We start from the raw sequence: 19,786 nt of genomic DNA on the forward strand, positions 1-19,786 counted from the left end.
TAATTTGGACTCTTGTGCAGAGAACAGGTAATTCAGCTAGTTATAGATAAATAAAAGATTTTATGCTTTACAGTTTTGGTTGATAATGCAATCAATTGACATTTTCAGTTCAATATCTTTTTAAAAACAAATAAAAATGTATGTTAATCTACTTTTTAATCAGACGTTAAGAGTCCTCAAAATAATAAATTTAATTTACCCTCAATTTTTTGTAAGAAAAATGACTTAAAACTACTTTTTGTTTAGGTGTCGCTTACAAAGTGATTCTTCTTTTTTTATTGGCCAGTTCAAGAGTTTGTAGTCTTATTAAATATTTAAACCGTTGGACATTTGTTGTACGGTAGGCTTAGTAAAAAGAGTATTTGAAAGTTGTTTCCGTCTCGTTACATTTGATAACTCAGAATTTCCGATATTTGATTAAACAGTTAATTTCGATAATGGCTTCTCAAAATGTCGACCCTTTGTCAGCAATTGTACCGCCTGAAACATCTCGTAAAGCCTCTGAAGATAAGCAAAAAACTGAAACAGGACAACATACTGTTAGTAAAAGGTGAGCCTAATTTTACTATATCATAGACTCATCCTCGTAGGATAAGCGCAAACTGAGGTTAATTTTGACTAAGACTGTATTAGTAATAACTAACAGAAGGTTGAGTAGCTTAATGATCCGGATTAGAACATATATAGAAGAAAGGACTTAAAAGTTACAATCCTATATCGTGTATTATAGTTTATGCTCATACTGTTACACTACTATAACCAAGAATTAGCTCTACAAGTTACACTTAAATCCCAACGTAGTTACAACTTACATTACAAGGACAATAAATGTTTTGTTGCTTATTGCATGTGTATGTTATTGTCTTTTAACTTGGAAGTATTTTGTTCTGTTGTATAACTGATAGCTTGATTTTTTATTGTTATTGTCAATTAATGAATTAGAAAGAGGTATTGGCATATGAAAACCAATAGTTTCTGAAAAACTTGCATTGTATGTGGAAACAGTATATGTACTTTGCATGGTATAATTAGTTTACAGCCCAAAGAGCTGAACTGTGCAGATATGTTCTTGCCTACAGTCTGTGTAAGTTCTAATAAACTAATAATTTGCTGTAGAGAAAACTATGATGAGTCCCAAACCATTCCTCTGTAAATGACTTGTGAATAAATAGAAATGAAGCTTTTTTATTATTAATGAAAAAGCAACACTTATGGCCAGTTAAGACCACACTAAGTAGTAACTACTTAGATGGAGATGAAATATAGGTCATCAACATAGTTTTATTGGAAAATAATTGTTCTTGCAATAATAATTTGAATCTTTTCAAAATAACAAAAATGTATGTCTCCTGACGTCAAGCTGCTCTCATGTGAAAATTTAAGGTCAACATTGGTTATAAACAATAGTTGTTAGGAGCTGTAGTTCATATATTGTTATTTTCATACGTATTGTTTATAATGTATTGTTAGAAGATGCATGACAATATATATGTAAGACTTCCTTTAGTGTTGTATAATCAAAGTTAATCTTTCAGTAAGTATGGTGTATGGCATTTATAGTTTTAAATCTAACTGTAACATCATTTTCTAACTTTGATTTGTATTGTTAACTAGTAGCTATTGGAATATATGTGTAATGTGTATAGGGGGAAACATTAGAAATGTTAAACAAGTGTATACATAATATGTTGCAAGTTGACACACTTTGCATTTCTCCTTAACTTCGTACATTATATGAATCTGAAGTATTGAGATTTATTTTAAAATAACTATACTGGATACATCATTTGCTTTTGAAATACTAATGACAATTTCAAAATATATAGATAAATGGATAAATAGAAGTATGGGTAGGATTAGATCAAGAGATTATAAATACCTTACATACTATTACCTCGTGGATATTAACAACAACTTAATTTTGTATAAGCTGGCACATGTCCTGAAACAAAACCATAACTACAATCATGTATGAAATCTTACTGACAATATAGAACATTGGCTACTATTTAATGAGTTTTAAAGTAAATGTTTTGTTTTTTGCAAGAGACAGACACTGAATTTGTGATAATAGAAGTGTTTAACAGGCCAAAAACATTACAATGCTTTTTCATGATTCTATATATATATACATTGGCAACCTAGCTTAACTCTGATAATCCATATTACATCAATAATGTGTTTCATAATAATGAATGTGACTTTGCAAAATAATGAGAATGTAGATACAATTTGGATTTTCCACCCCTTTACATTTTGATTTTTTATTGGCCTCAATGAATATTGTTAGGTTTATAATGGTGTCCAGCTTGGAAGAATTAATCACATACCTATTAAACGGTTAATATGCATTGATGTTTAGGTTTAATCTTATGTTTAAGTATCTTGTTTCTATCAGAAATTAATGTAGGATGTACATCATGTAATGGCATTATCTTCTCACTATCAGAGGTCACACATTAGGGAAACATAGTATGATGATAAGGTAATACAAATAAACAGAATAGAATAGTTAGTACCTCAACATAAGATGTATAAAAATGTATAAATATACTAATGGTAAGGTCCAAAACAGAATGTTACATTAATACAATACAAGCATTGTGAGTAGTAGTTGGTTGATATTTATAACATCTTTAAATCATTGATGTTTGTGATGTAGTGTTTTCCTATTACAAGGGATCTCTAAAAAAGCTTACAGATCAAAACATCTTTAATGCCTTTTGTAAGTTGGGTACACTGGATAAAAAGTTACCCAAAATTAAAAAACAAACAGATTCATTAATGGTAGAGGGTTTGATGCATTTCCAGACAGTTGACTTTACTAATGTACCTATGAACACAATTGATACATGGAATAGGAGTTTACATTGACTGAAATTTTATGTATATCCAACCTGACAGTTATCTGACCCGTGCCTACCCAATACCTGATTTTCTTTACCCTAAAACTGGCAGCATCAGTTTACCATAAGAAAAGCGAGATGGCTTGTTTTTATGCTCCAACCTGCCAAAGTAGAAAAGTAAAAGATGAGAATATAAATACCAATATCTGTACTTTTCAACATTGAAGTTGCAACTTTATATGATCATTTTAACCTCTGATACAAAAAGAAGCATGAGACAGTATTTATAGAATTACAAAATTCCTTAAAGCATTTCTTTTGAAGCAATATAAATATTATGAAATTGTTATATAAGTATTGTTTGGCTGCAGCTATGAGTGTAGTCTACCTTTTTCAAAAAATAAATTTCAAAAATATTTGTTTAAACAAACTAAGTTGAAAAAAGCCTGAATTTTTACAGGTATATTTGACAGAAGTCACTTACCCTCAGCCAAGTTCATGATAATGTCTAGTATAGAACACTGTCTATTTTGTGTAGGCTTTGTGTTATTCCATGTTCCAAAAGACATCTGCTGGCAATAACTAAATGATTGGTACATTTTATTGGTGAGTACAGAATATACCCATACTTCAGTGATTATGCATATTCCCCCTGTTGGCTTAGTCAGATCATATGAAGTAATAATATTGTATAAGTGGATTGTGGACAGATGTTACAGTGGTCTTGTTGAATATAATAGTTTAGTAGCTGACAAGACTTGCATATCTATTATTTTTCATGTGTATGAAAACTAATTAAATACATGACATATGTTTAATAAACAAATATATTACTGAACTCCACTTAGATAGGTACTCAAAATGTCACCAACTGACAGAGAAAATCTAATTAGTTATGTTATCTGTTATTGCATATGAAACAAATTTTTTTATATATATATATATAAGATCTCACTTATTTGCTCTTGCCAACAAAATAACAATATGGAGTATTTTAAGTACACTGATTATACCAGAATTATATAGAAAATACAAATACATGGGTTTGGATATAAAATCTTACCATATGTTTTGTTACATTTGTAGATTTTTTTGTTTTATAGAATTGATGCTGTAATAAGTGTAAATCTTTTTTATTTTTCAGACTCCAACAAGAACTTATGATGCTAATGGTAAGTTATGTCTTATATAGCCCATTTAAAATGCTTATGATGTATCTTTCTAAAAAAAATGTATAAGGTTGTATTGTTTACAAACTTGTAAAGTTTATTATTACAGAATTATATTTATAAAGTAAAACTAGTGGATAAAAACATTGAGTAAAACCATTAACCTTTACAAGTAAAGTTGATAATGCTCATTATTTAAATTATTGTAATCAACCTCACAATTTTTAAAGTTGTCAAATATGAAGGAAAAATTTCTTACAAGTGAAAGCTTTACCTGTGAAACTGTTAAAAAAAAAAAACTAATAATTGCAAGGGAAGCATTGTTAAATATTATAGATGGTTTTAAGTATTGTTGGTTTATATATTTAAAGGATTATTTCACGCTACATTTTATCCATATGAGGTGATATTTTTGGGTTGCTGGTTGCAGAAGGTAAATGAAACTTCCATGTAGTTTGTGTTATATCTGCAAGTTCTAACTATTATACAATGTCTCTAAACACTAAAAAATTATGGAATAATCTAATGTATTCTGGAATATTCCAGAGTTCCACATTAGTCAATGTTCAAAGAACATTCCATATATAAATAATCAATGTTAGAACTTGGGATATTCTGTATGAACTAAGAGTAGTTTTTAGTTTTAACAAGACCATTTCAGATCAGCCACTCTAGAGGCAATTATCAAATTTTTTAACTAGACTCAAACATTCGTGGTGACATACTCATGAACTGTGATTAATATATCTGGAAGCACTGCAACATGCATTATGTATGGATAAAGTATTATATGCCACCAAGAACTGAATTTTCATGGGACAGTCTAGGCTCACTGGCCATGAGGAGAGAGGACTAACATCTTCATCTCTGTTGTTTGAGTTTAAAAGCATTGCTCGGAGCACCTGATACCATTTCTGCTCCTTGTAGTGATCTTAACTTCCTATAATACCTTCTTAAGAAGGTTAATTCTGCTGTTTTTAAATTTGCTTGTCAAAAATGTGCTAGACACCTGTGATATCTCATTGAGAAATTCATTGGTTTGGCTTGCTATGTGCACGGTGCAAACTGAACAATGGTAAAGGCACTAAATGAAAAGGAATGCATGAAAGAACATCCAAAGAACATTGAACTAAATATTAGGATGTCTAACACATTGATTAAATTTCTTCATGAACTTTAGGTGCTTCAAAATACCCTCTTGATTATGACCCTAAGTTATAGGCCTACAGACAGTTCAACACTTAAATATAGTATATGACAATATTGAAGGGGGTGTTGCCCTTGCTTAAGAGTATAATTCCATTATAATGAAGAAAGAAAAGAAACAGCTGCTCCTTCAGTTTTTACAAGATAGTAGAATATGCTTCCCCAATAGCAAAAAGGAAATGAGAACAGTTCAAGTAACTAACCATATGTTTTATATAATTATGTACATGTACTATTGAACATACAATAAAATAATACGACAACCCAGTAAGTCATTTATAATATGTATTAAATATATTTTTGTATCACATAATACATATAGTACCAAGCTACTGCAGTCTAGAACAGTACTTCACAATTTCTTCCAATATCATTCACCCTTACAAGTTTTTCACAATATATCACTCTCTCTCCAGTTCAAAAAAAGACAAAGTACAAAATTAAAATGCAGAATTATTTATTATGACTTAAACATACACAAACTACAGCTACAATAAACAATAATAAACTTTTTTTTTCTCTTCAGTTTGTTGTATAATTGATAATACTCATTCTTCCAGTTGAAGCCATGGTCCAGAATTTCAATCTCATTAACATATTCATTATAACTTAGTGGAATCCATCCAGCCCATTACCACAAAAGTATCCATGAGAGTAATTATTTTATGATTTTTGATAATGTATGCATATGTTTACAAAATTTTGCAGGTCATTGAGAAACGTAAGACTTTGGTACACAAAATTTAAAAAAAAAAAGTAAGATTTTCTCATTAAAGATTTCCTCATAAAATTTTCTTTTAGAATGTTTACTATTCAACATGTAGAATAGTTTTCATTTTGAGATACAAAATACTTTTATGCATCAGAAAATTTTCAAATTTCACATGGGAAATCTTTATAATATTTAAATAATTATCAAGTGTTTTTTACAAAGAAAACTATATTCTCTTATTTTCACTACTAAATTGGAATCTCTGTGCATGCTCATTACATTTGACTGATCTCATAACTGCCATAAACAGTTAGGAAACAAATGTAAATTATATTTTTTTCTTCTTCGGAGAATGACTACAAATTATGACTCAAACACAAATGTTTAGTTTAAATAGCTTAAATTTGATAACATTATACATTTATGATTTTTTGTTATTATTTTATTAATCTTTTAACCATACCTGGCTGACAATACAGAAGTTACAATATGGAACACATGCACTTGTGATTCTATCCAGTAATATAAAACTGACCTTTAGTCTTTACGAAGTAATCCTATCTTGGCTATGTTTTAGTATATTAGTATTTTGTAACATAGTCAGATTTCAACTATTATATGTGTATATAGATGATTACTATTCAGAAATATGTTAACTTTATTTTTCCTTAAACATAGAACAGTAAATAGAGTAAAGTGAAGAGTTGTCTTCTAGCTGTGACATTTGTATTAAGTTCTAAGTCTTTTAAAGTCTTACATGTAAAGAATGCAAAACAATTTTTTTTTTAGGTTTTATGTATCCAGCTGAATAACCAAAAAAGTATAAAGTACTATATCAGTACCATAGAATTCCACTATAAGTTATCAAACTTAATATAAAGCTGTATTTCAGTCTAAAAATATTTTAAAGCACTATGTTTGAAGAATGATAAAAGAATCTATATATAATGCTTACATTTGCCTGTCTGGAATTTTTCTTGAAAATTTCTAGATCAATACTATGAATTTCATTGTTGGAAGGGCTTTTGTCAGAGGAGTCTGGATTACATGTTGGTGCTTGTAATACTGTAGTTTTTTATTTGCAAAGTATTTCATGAAAACAACACTAAATACAATTTTGGTGAACTTTAACTTATTTAGGTCAAAAATATAATCATAGTGTATTCTAAACCATGTGCTCATTACTTTGTGAAAACACACTCAGCTAAGTTTGCCTTCAGTACAACTTTATGTTTCAATAACTTAGCTTTGGTTCATTTCATAGATTGCTATAAACACCTTTTATTTACTTTTTTCTCTACTACAGGTTTTACTGTTTTGTTTTTTACAGTTTTTTTGTGTTAACTTGTAAATACTGTTACTTTACTGTTTGCTTTGTATAAAGTTATTTAATAAAATTATATCTACGTGCATAAAATGTTTTCAAACAGGCCAGGATTTATTGATTTTGCACATAATGGCTACAAGAACGTGTAGCTTAAATAGTGTAAGTGAAAGTTATAGAAAGGAATATTCAAGTGAAGGGCATGGAAACTACTGCAAGTCTTTTGCAGGTTGTGTCAAGTTAACATTAATCCAGGTACACTACAGATTTTTTAGCAGCTAATGATCTGGCACTTCCTTTAATCCAGACAAAATTATGCACTTGAAATTCCCTCAACTGCCAGACAAGGTCACTGGACAGCCACAGATGGTATTGCATGTGGTGTGCACTCTTTCAAGGCAGAGTACTTATTGACTTTACAGGATTTAATGTATCAAAGGAGAAAGTTGTTCATGAGTTGCTTGAGTATGCAAAGAGTTTTATAGGACCTGCTGTCAAGGGTATAGCAAGTAAGTTTAGCTGAGTGGATGAATATTGACAAAGAAGCACCTGTTGTACATCAGTATACTGATTCTGAAATTATGGATATTGTTCTGAATCCTAATAAAGCTAAAAGAGATGTAGCTGAAAGACTTACTATGGATGAGTTAATTTATTTGACAGATGAATTAATCAGTGGGCTAAAGCAGCATACCTTTGTGATGGAACAAGAGCTAGTGATTCTTCATTTGTTGTGTGAAGAATTACACAGAAAAAGACAAACACATAAAACAACCTCACTTGGATGAAATTTTTAAAACATAGCCAAGAATGTTTGTCAGAGCAGTAGATCTATATCTGATAATTCTTTGGCTTCAACTTCAAGTACCTGGGATTTTTCCCTCCACAGCATCACAAATCCATGATGAAACAGATCGTAATCTGCAGCTCTCAGCTTCCAGACCTATGTGATTAGCTCTAGAATTCCAGTAAAATTATAAAATTTGCTACTTTGAAAGTGGTAGTACAACATTCTATGTAACATACAGAAATTAATGAATTTTTTCATGTTTGCTGTACTAATAAACCTGTATCATTTATACCTGTACTAATGTATTTCATTAATCATTTAATTCACATTAAATATTTGTTTGATTTAAATTTTTAGCATTCCATGGTGCTTTAGAGACATTGGAGGAGTATTAGTTGGTCAGAGGTGTATTGTTGAATTATTATTATTATTACATGATTTCATTTGGTTCAGCAAGGCTTTGGAGTCAAGAATACTGAAAATTGGTGGTGTACCTATATATTAAACCAGTTGTCTTGGATACATATTTTTGAGAGATTTCATGTTTAGTTATTGTAACAGAGTTTGCAATATATACATCAAACACTTGGATCTTGGAAACTACAGCATTATTCATTACCCACCAATCATATCTTGGTAATATTTCTATAACTAGGTAGTATTTTTAAAGAACAATAAATAAAATAACTTCCACAAGAATGATACATTTCATATTTAACCAATAAAAATTATGAAGTAGTGAAGTTTTGTATGTAAAACAATCTTTAAAAAAATTTTTTTTCAATGAAAATCTTGTATTGCAAAAGAAAAGTAAGACACTTTAATTGATAACTGCATCTACAAAAGATACTTCAGTATAATCTGTCTTGTAATGCTGTGATGATAGCTCATTTTTAAACTAAAATTTCAATAAAATCATTTTTCTTGTGGATAGTGAGCATTATTGATTGTCATGTATGAGATACACTGTTGTAGAGCAGTCGGACAATTACGAAAAAGGTGCACAAACAAGTAATTATACCTGTTAGGAGAGTATTTCTGCTGGTAATGTTATATGTGGTTAAAGTTACAAGTATTTCAGACTTTGAGAGAAAGTTTCAAAATTATGAATTAATAGGTCATAAGAAATTAAATATTTTATATATAATATAGATTTTATAAGCATTAGAGGTAAAAGAATGTGTTATGTATTATAGCAGATTTAAAGCTCATATGTTTATTTTTAATAGTATAGTTTTATGTCATTGAAGTGTAACAGTTACAATATCACATCTGTGATCTTATTTCTAAGATGTCTGGATATAAAGGAATATCGGCCTTTCCTGATGGAGACAACTTGTTCAGGTGGATTGGAACTATAGTTGGAGCTGAGGGAACTGTGAGTACAGAATTTCCACATTAGTAAACTCATGACATGTGCACAGTATATATGTCTGTATTCATGTTGTGTAATTCTTGTAAACTTAAGTTAATTGACATAATGAATGGGGGAAAAAATGAATTTTTGTAATATTTCCATGTGTATTTCATCGTATGCATCGTGATATGTGTTATGAAAGTGTGTAAATGTGTGTCTACTGTTAGTTTGTTTCTTACCTTTTAAGACATCACATTAGTTTAGTCAATAAATTTATACTTACCCAACCCAACAAGTTTTCCTTCTGAATTTCACTGGTTTAAACATAAGTTAAGGTGGCAAGTCTAATGTAAATGGATCAACCTAGCAATAAATGTGAATATGTAGTGCCTCAAAATGGCATGGAATGTATTGGAGAGCATGTAATCCCATGGACTTTGAGTTTAGATCCTGGGTTGCTGAGAGTTACATTTGTTGTTGTCAGTCATGAAATGTAATAACAAGTTAACTTCTCCATAAGAAATAACAATAAAAATTAAAAGAGCTAAATCTGAACAATGTTGAAGTATTTGAAATGTAACTAACAATTATAAAGACATTTATTACTAATCTACAGCTATTATTATAGAAATTAAAATTTCCTAATTTTTTATGATGGTTACAAGGTTGGGCAAGTGACAGACCTCACATAGTTAGGGTATAGAAATTAACAAAATATGAAATCTTACTGAAAACAAACATTTGAAATGTATTTATGGGGTTTTAGAGATTATGCAAATAATACTTGAAATGTTGGGGACAAAATAGTTTTTTTACTCCTATCATAAAATCACTTTTCACTTGGGTAATTAAGGAAAAAGAGTATTTTGTGGATAAAAAATGCCTTTACTAAGCAGAGTTACAATAGAAAGAACACTTATTTTAAATTAATAATGGCTGCATTTATTTATTCATTTTCAAGATGACCCCAAGGAAAGAAATGTGGTTTAAACTGAAACAAATGTTGCTCATACAGTGGAATTCTGCACTTTATTATTATTAACTTAATACATTATGTCTATCATGTACTAATTTTAATGTAGCAATTATAATTACTAGTGTTTTAAGATGTGTATCAAATGGAAGTTAAGAATCTGTGCTTAGAAAATTTAAACTTTCAACAACTGTTGTGACAGAATATTTGTAAATATTCTGAAGTACACTGACTGAACATTGTTCAATCTGTTCAACAATTTAATAAATATTGTTTTTCTTAGAACTTGTTTAGTGCTGTTAATAATGTCAGTTATTTTATTTCAGGTGTATGAAGGTTTAATGTACAAGCTTGTACTAGAGTTCCCTAGTAGCTACCCATATACAGCTCCCACCATCAAGTTTGACACCCCTTGCTTCCATCCCAATGTTGATACACAAGGCAACATTTGTCTTGATATTCTGAAGGAGAAGTGGACAGCATTATATGATGTTAGAACAGTTTTGCTATCTCTTCAATCTTTACTTGGAGGTTAGTGTATTACAAACAAAATAGCAGCCCTACCTTCTAAGCTCATTATATGCAATATGAATGATCTTTCAGTTTTCCAAGTGTGTACAGTGAAATAACCTTCACCTGACCTGTTTTTTATTCATGGTTAACAAAATAATAATCTAGTGCATTGTCAAGCAGACTGGAGAATTGTAATCATGGTTAACAAAATAATAATCTAGTGCATTGTCAAGCAGACTGGAGAATCTGTAATGACTACTGTTCAGTATTAAGAAACAAGTCTTACAGTCTGAAAAATATGTTTGAATGACCTATGTTTTAGTTAACATCTTTAAAAATATGCGATTTTAAACAGTTGAACTGGTTAGACAGTGTTCTAAAACTAGCAGATCCCTGCCAGTGAAAATTTTGAGCTAAAAAAAATAGAAAAATATCTATCCTTTAAGGGTATAATCAAAAGTTTTATAAAGTAGAAAGCTTAGCAACCTTTTTACTTTAAACCATCACATAATAGTTGTGTGAAGCATAACAAAATTTCATAAAGAGCAGAGTGCTCAGTACTCATATTATATAGGTTGCATTTTGAGTATATTCTGTATTAATATAATCTTAACCTAAGAAGTGTAAAGTCTGAACAGAATTTTTCTGTTTTTTCAAAACTCTATCCAATTGTTTACATTCTCATTTCACACAAACATTGAACTACACTTATAAGCTTACATAGCAAATCAAGACTGAAATAAAAGCTGAAGTATTAAACCTTCTATATGAGTGTTAGAGGTCATGTTTTATAGAATCACATTCAAAATTTTATTAAGCTATCATTGTATGAACATACTTGTATAAATTTGGAATCAAATTGTAGTTTGTAATAAAAATTTTGGTACTATGTTATTTTAATTTCTCTGATCAAAAGTAAATATTAAAATTCCTAAGTATTGACTTTTGTGTGTTGCATGGTACATCATCCTCTGTTTTTGCTCAAATTGTGTTGTGGGTGTCATACAATGTAAGGTTTTTAATGAATTAGAAACTCAAGTTATCAGTGTTGACAAGCTGGAATATAAAATAATAATTCCTACCTTTTTTATTTGCTGAGATTTATATTTTGTGAACCCACCACAGTGGTTTTGTCCATTTTAAAACGCTTACTTGTGCACACTTCTCTTAGGTACATGTTCATAACCAATTAAAAGCAATCATTTTGAACTACATAATCTTTTCTGTCTTCCTAAAGTAAAGCCATTATAACTGTTTCAAGATTTGAAAGGGGGTGGTCAAAGCAATATGATGATCCAAAATGATTTTTTTTTCATGAAGTTAATGTAGGTAAATGTAAGTTATCAAAAGTTGTAGTGTGACAACTCTTTTAAGATTACATTGGCATTATATAGCAGGTACAATGTACTTAGCCCTAGAGTCAAAGTTCTCAGAGTGTAATGAAACAACATATTATTAGTGTGTATCATTAAGATGTATATCAAGAGTGTTTATAATTCATATTTTATAACTTTTATCTTCTTTCGAAGGAGATTTTTTCTTTAATTCTCAAAGTTTACTTCTCTATTTCCAAAATCCAATGCACATTTATAGTATCCAAACTTTTCTGTTTTAATGAGGTTTCTAAACCATCACAATCCCAAACACTAACTGATCTTGTAGGTCTCGTCTTAACTCTTAAACAACTTCAAATTCAATAATAATCATTACCATTAGGTAAATGGTACTACAATGGGTACCAAACTGGCTTACAATTATAGTGATATTTTTATGAATCATCATTAAGGACAAGAGTTTACAAGATATGTAAATGATAACACTTTTCTCATTTGGACAGCCAGTTTTGGATCATTTGAAGAATTTACCTCGGTGGTAAAACCATTATAACAGTTTCAGGATTTGAAAGTACTACACTCAGTATACTAGACACAGCACAATACCTTCACTGTGAAAACTATCATCCCACTCACACTAAATAGAGTATCATCTATATTCAAGTTCTTAGAACAAAGAAAATATGTTCAGGTGAAACAAACTAAAGAAAACACACCAAGGATTTAAAAGAAACCTTGTTACAAACAGAATATAAAGATTCTATAATTACCAGACAGACTGAAAAACTAACACTCAACAGAAAAAATATTTTAAAATAGAATAATATTAACATTCTAAAAAAAATTCCTTTTGTCAGTAGCTTTCACTTTGATCTTGGAAACATTTCCATCTACAATTGAATAATCAACTTAACAATATTTCCTGAATATATTGTTCATTTCCTGAATATATTGTGCAGTAGAGAATTACACTTCACCAAAGAAGGTTGTCACCCATGTAATAAAGCTCATTCTCTAACCTACGAGTCCATAAAACTTGCTATCACCAGTAGGTAAGACAGAACTAGACTTACAAAATGTTTCAACAACCATGTATTCTATTAAACCTTTTTCAATGGGTCACAGATCAAAGGCCAAGTCATTTATTACTATTTTATGAGTTTATGTCAATAGGTTTGGAATGGAATTGTATATTATAATTATTACTTTAATATTACATATGAGTTAATTTCTCAAGTTAAAAGTAAATATTAAAATAACGCCTAAATATAGATGTTTTGTTGAATTCAGCACTGTTTAAAATTAGATGCTTGTGATGTCAAAATACCAAGTCTTTAGTTTCATACAAATTAGGAACTCAAATTACTAATGCTATCAAGCTAGAATATAAAATAAGAACCTGATGTCTTTTTATTTTGCTGAAATATGACTCATGTACTACATAAAACAGTGGCCCTGTTCACCTTTTTTTCCATATTTGAAAATGGTCCTTAATATGCACTGACTCCAATATATGATGTGAATGACTAATCAACAGCTTAGAATCTCCACAGAATAGTTTTCCCAGAAATTTTAACCTGTGAAAAGGCTACTACGTTCTTTTAATCCAAGATTTTGAGGTGGTACATTGTGTCTTTAGTGTGCTTGAAGTTTCATATTTCTTAAATATAAATACATCTTAGTTACTAAGCTTAATTTTAGTGGAGTTCTATGGTATCAGTGTAATTATTTATGATTTTTTGGCTATTCGACTGTGCATGTGTACATAAAACCTAAAATTTTTTTTTTTGGTGTCATCCACGTGCAAAATTTTATAAAGCTTAGCAATCAAGTACAGAGGTTGTGTAGCTAGAAAAGATAATTGTTTGCTTTACTTCCTTACTTAAGTTGCTTAGGCTAAACGTTTGTATTTTCCTGTTATAATGTCATCATTCTAGCACAGAAAATACATAATTTGTATTTGTATTCTCAAGACGATTGGTATGTGTATTAAAACTTCAAGTAAAATAAAGTACAGAACAGTGTTTTGACCTTCCTTGGAACTCTAACTTGAAGATGACCTATGAAGGTAAAAACATTGTTCTGTACTTTAATTTAATTATAGTTTTAGTACCCATATCAGCTGTCTTGAATACATGTGTACTTCATGTGGATTTCTCATAATCACAATTTATATTTCCTGATTTTTTTATGATGGTTGTGAGGTTGGTCAAGTGACAAACCCCACACATTTAGAATGTGGAGAATAAAATATGAAGTCTTACTGAAAACAAACATTTGAAATGTATTTAGGAGGTTCTAGGGATTATGGAAATAATATTTGAGATTTTGGGAATGAAGAATAGTTTTCTTTAATAATAACATGAAATCACTTTGCACTCAGAGTAGGAACTAAAAAGACTATTTTCACAAACAAATCTTCAGTAAAAATATTTCATTAAAAAAAATGATATTTTGTGCACAAAATACTTGTAATCTTTACTGAAAAACTGACTAAAACTACAACTGATAGAAAGAAGCTTATTGGATTGCTAAGCTAAATGCTATTCAACCTTGGGAAATAAACCAAGATACTGGAATCAGTGGTCTCTGATCATTGGTTTGTTTTATCATTTTTTCTTCACTGATTATCCATAATCTTTCTAATACTTGTTATTTGTGAAAATTTTGTATGCCTGTGTTTAGAAATGGACTTGCTTAACATTTCTTTTTCAGTCATTCTCATTGTTTCACTTTTTCTTGATCATTTCTAAAGCAAAATTTGACACCTTTTCACCAAAAAAACCCTCATTTACAGCCATGTTGCACTAGAAATGAGATGCACTTCCTAGAAGCTCAGTTGACATTCTGACACCACTCAACTGTTTTTATATATCACTCGTATAGTTACACTGCCATTCACAGTTTCCTTGCGAAGAAGAAAGATCCACGTTTTGAAAGTGCTCAGCTTGTTGATTTCTATCATTTCACGAAGGTAGAATTATTAAATTCAAGTATCTAGTATGTGAAAGTGTAATTTTCAAGTTTGATCAAAGTAATGAACATTGGACCCTACCCAATGTTAGAGGGTTCATGTTTGTATATGCAGTTTTTTCCTGGTTATTTAATTGTACGTACGACTACAAATTCTCTCTTACATAAATAATTTATTGTGATTCTATAACCAAAAATTTAGTATTAAAATAGTTTTGTTATTTAATAACTTTATTTTCAAGTAATTGCAGTCATTTTATACATCATTACAACCAAGCTTACTAACAAATTATGAAATTCATTTCATATGCTGAAACAGAAATTGAAATTCACTTAATGTCTTCAAATAAATCTCGTTAATTATTTTAAAGAAAAGTATTTATAATCCTAGTAAGAGTTGATAATATTGCATGTTCACAAATGTATAAATTAAACATAGGTGGAATTGTTAAAGGTTAAATGTTCTTACATGTATGGAAATAAAATTGTCTAATCTGTAATAAGTAACTTTGTACAGATAAAGAGCCAAACATATTTGTAAATTTAGAACTGTGGTCAAGAAGTATTGTTTGTAATTTTATTTTTATTTACAGAGCCAAACATTGATAGTCCTTTGAACACTGAAGCTGCAAAGCTCTGGGAAAATCAAACTCAGTACAAAAAAGTTCTCCTGGATAAATATGATAAAGAAGTGAAAAAGAAAGCACAGTTTTAGGTTTATGTAATATCTGTGAAACAATGACTGAATCCTTCTGGTAATAAATTCTGTTTCTTCCTGTAGCAGCTTTAAGTTATCAGATATTTGTATTGTTTAACTTCAGGTTGATTATATAGTATATTTTCAGCTGTAAGTTAAACTTGTACATTTTATATCTTCTTGCTTTAGTATTAAATGTTTCCACTACTACATATAATCATAAATGTCCATGTGCTGTAAACACATTGTTGATCTCAATAGCTTAGATTAAAATGTATTTGCTAAATTTGTTTATTTAAACATACCATTAAATATAATCATTTACAAAATCATAGCCATTGTATACCATGGTTAAGCTTAATTACAACTGTTTTACATCACAACATAATTTTGGAGCAGTTAAACAATATCAGAGGTATATTTTAGTTTTTTATAAATATTAAAGTAGTGACTTTGTTTTGAAAAAAATGCATGTTGAATAATTGTCATTTTAAAATAAATTTTCAGTTTTGCATTTATCAAGCTTTTTTTGCCATTGATTTTTTAAACTTTTTATATATATGTACGTATCTAAAAGGTCTTTGTGTAGAATGTTTTGATGAAGGATGTCCACTTGAATCAGTGTTTTCATTTTTTTCAACAAAAGTGTATTACAAACTTGCAAGTATCAGGTTTTATGTCTCTTATGTGCAACATTTTGTTGTTAACAGTGAATCACTGCAGTTTATGAAAGTTTGGGTTTAACAGCTAGGCTGTTTTTTTTCTTCCTTATCTCACTCTCCATATTGAAAACTAAAAAAATGTTTAATTTCAATTACAATGTTAAAATAATTTCACATAGATTTTTTGCTGTTGTGCGAGTTCCCATAGATATTCACTGTAGTTTTTTCATTAATTGAAACTTTTTTGGTATGAAAAGCGAATATGGGAAATTGTGCAAATGAACAGTTAGATTTTGAATTACTACTAAGCAAGCATTGTAAATATGACTTACTTTCATATGTAAATACTGTTGAGTTTCAACTTGCTTAATAAAGATGTGATATGTATAATTTTTGGTAAGAGTATTAAAAGTGCTTTTCAAAATAAGCATAATGAACTATCTTTGTGTACTAGTTATGTTATATAATTAGAACTGTTTATTTAAATTCTTTTCTGTATACTTTTATTTTCTACTTAAATTTTTTAAAATAAATTTTCCTAAGTTTCATAGATTGGAGTCTGTTTTTTATTATCAAACCAGAGGCATATATTAAGGTAAATGCTGACTTTATGATTATTGTTATGCACATAAAATATTTAGGGTACATGTGATCAATTGAGTAAGCATCTGTGTAAGATTAATTTTCAAAGTTTTTTGTTCTAATTCAGTAGTTCCTAATTTGGATAAAGGAAACTCGTTATATCAAAAATAATTTACTTGCGAGTTATTTTCCAAATAAGTATTGATACTAACAACAAAAGGAGAATTAATCTAGGAATATTATCAAGAATATGAGGAATCTACATTAAGAAACTTGTGTATTTATGTAAGTTTAACACTTTAACACTTGAACTATTTTAGCATTGTAAATTATCCATTAAAATGGAGATAAGAAATATAGGTTTTTTTCAGTATTATATCCATTGTATTTTTTTACTATTTTTATTTAATTGCAATAAAGTTTTAATTACATCAGATTTAGTTTGAGCTTCAAGATGGACCTGAAGTTGTAATTGTCTGTAACAAGTATGTTTGCTCACATTTCATACAGTTTGGCTAATTTTATAAGGCTTGAATTTTAACTTCAAGAAGGAAAAAAATTATGAGCTTCAATTTAGAATCATGAATGTTTCAAGTTTGGTCAGAACTCCCTGTTTGGTCTCACAAGAGTTAGTAATAGGTGCTGTTGACTAGCTACCTTCCCTTTAATCTGTTAGTTCCAAATTATGGACAGCTGATGCATATAGCTCTCGAGTAACTGTGTAAGTATCTGAAAGCAAACAACTGGGTACTGGTTTTGTAACACCTAAGCTTAATGTTTGACATAAAAATTTTCAGTTAATACAGACAGAACTATTGTTTTCAGTCTTTATTGTTCATATCTGTAGTTAACATCATTTTAGTTGTTGGTAAGTGTAGTATTACTCTTGCCTTAATTCTTCTTGTAAGAAATAAATGTATTGTAGATGTATCAAAACAGCATTGTAGTGTTTGCATGATATATATTCTAAACTAAATCCTTCTAACATAGTTCAGGAATTTTTTGTACAGTTCAGAAAACTTTACTGGCTCTTGCAGGTAGTCACAAATATATAGTTTATGCCCAATCTTAAATTGTGCCAATCCTCCTCTGCAGGAAATTAACATTTTACACACATTGCCAGGTTGTTCAATATGCTGATCTTAATAAGCTTTCCAATATTTGGTTATATGTAGAGGAAGAAGTGAGGAACTTTGATTTAACTTTTTGTAGACATGGCTTGCCTAGTGATGTGTCTTTCGTGGAATGTAAAACGAAGTCTGTTTATCAGATTTAACTTTTTCATTTTGTAAAGTTTTCTTAATACAAGTTGTGAAGATTGTGCTCTGGTGATATAGACCAGTAGCTGCAAAGGATAACTGAATTCAGATACTCGGTGATAGTTATTATCAATATACATTTTTCACGTGCCAAACGTATGTATTGCGTATTGTGTTGTTAAATAAAAAGATTTTTCCCCTTTTTTTGAAATATTTATCTCATACTTCTCATTTGGTTCATGGTTATTCAGTGGAGTTGAAAATTAGGTCTCGATTGTTTATAGTCAAAGTTTGCTGTGGGAAGAGATAAGTTGTTGAAAAAGTTTAGTGTGTAAACAATTAGTCCCAAAAGTAACAAAAAATCCAAAATGTAACGTTGAAGTATGAGTAAAATGCTGTTTTGTAGTTGGAATGATCTAAGAGCTATGTAATCAAGTATGTGTTGGGCATGGTTAGGTGCCTATGTAGTGGGTGATTCTTTAAGTGAACTGATGAAGTAGACAGGAAAACTGACTTAAATTTACTTATCCTTAACTTTATAAGAATATTATTGAAAAGATAATTTGGTGACAAGAACATTTTTTTATGTAATTCTTGTTAAAAATGATGTTAGTAAGAAAAGTTCAAAAGGGTTAACCATATACAAAGGTCTTTAAAGATTCAAGTATAAAAACCACCAACTAACTGTTTCAGAAGCTTTCCTTTTGAGGGATTGTTTTTTAATGAATAAGTAAACTGGATAAACCTATGGAATGGATTTATCATAGGTTTACTTATGGGATTTGTATAGACTGCATTGTTTTAAAATACATTATTTGAACTATTTGGGCATCATATTGCTTGTGGGTCCAATGTAACATATGGGTCACTCAGAAAAAAGTATCTATTAACAGAAATACCATAAATATATTGCAAGTATTCTCTTAATTACTGCCGAGTAGTTTAATGTTACAAGTCGATCCCACCAATAATGAATGATATAAAAGTTTATAAATATTTGCAGTTTATTAGTAACTTCTAATTAAAACTTAGATAGAATGAGAGATCATAATTTAAGTGTAACATTTTAAAATCGTTTTACATTACAAAAAATATTTTGGGTAATTTTCAAACCAATTTCACCAGAAAAAAAAATTCAATGTGTTACACAATTCCATTATTTTGAATAGATACTTTTATAATGAGAAGAATACACATATATTTTAATTTTGTAATTTTATTGCACTTTCTGTTTAAAAAGAATGTGTGCTTATTTTTCACCTGTAATCCCAATTAACCTTATCTAAAATTTAAAGGTATGTTAGTGCAGAAATGCCAACCATTATCATTTAAGCGTAATCATTGATTTTGGTGTATACATTACGGCTATACGCTCATACAGACAAATAT

The 19,786-nt window shown here is 29.4% G+C and overlaps 1 protein-coding gene across 1 annotated transcript; it reads left to right on the forward strand.

Moving 5' to 3' along the window:
- Positions 1-254: 254 nt before the first annotated feature.
- On the forward strand, positions 255-17,566 carry LOC143248822 (ubiquitin-conjugating enzyme E2 C-like). Its single transcript, XM_076497611.1, has 5 exons — positions 255-550; positions 3,991-4,018; positions 9,339-9,425; positions 10,704-10,908; positions 15,791-17,566. The coding sequence occupies exons 1-5, from the start codon at positions 438-440 to the stop codon at positions 15,910-15,912; spliced, it is 555 nt and encodes a 184-aa protein (XP_076353726.1). The 5' UTR covers positions 255-437; the 3' UTR covers positions 15,913-17,566.
- Positions 17,567-19,786: the final 2,220 nt, after the last annotated feature.

Source organism: Tachypleus tridentatus, chromosome 1 (genome assembly GCF_004210375.1).
Source record: "Tachypleus tridentatus isolate NWPU-2018 chromosome 1, ASM421037v1, whole genome shotgun sequence".
NCBI lineage: Eukaryota > Metazoa > Arthropoda > Merostomata > Xiphosura > Limulidae > Tachypleus > Tachypleus tridentatus.

Coding starts and splice junctions, on each gene's coding strand:
- LOC143248822 (XM_076497611.1), top strand. CDS start 438: ATGGCTTCTCAAAATGTCGACCCTTTGTCAGCAATTGTACCGCCTGAA. Junction 4,019..9,338: donor AAGAACTTATGATGCTAATG/GTAAGTTATGTC, acceptor CTTATTTCTAAG/ATGTCTGGATATAAAGGAAT. Junction 10,909..15,790: donor TCTTCAATCTTTACTTGGAG/GTTAGTGTATTA, acceptor TTTTATTTACAG/AGCCAAACATTGATAGTCCT.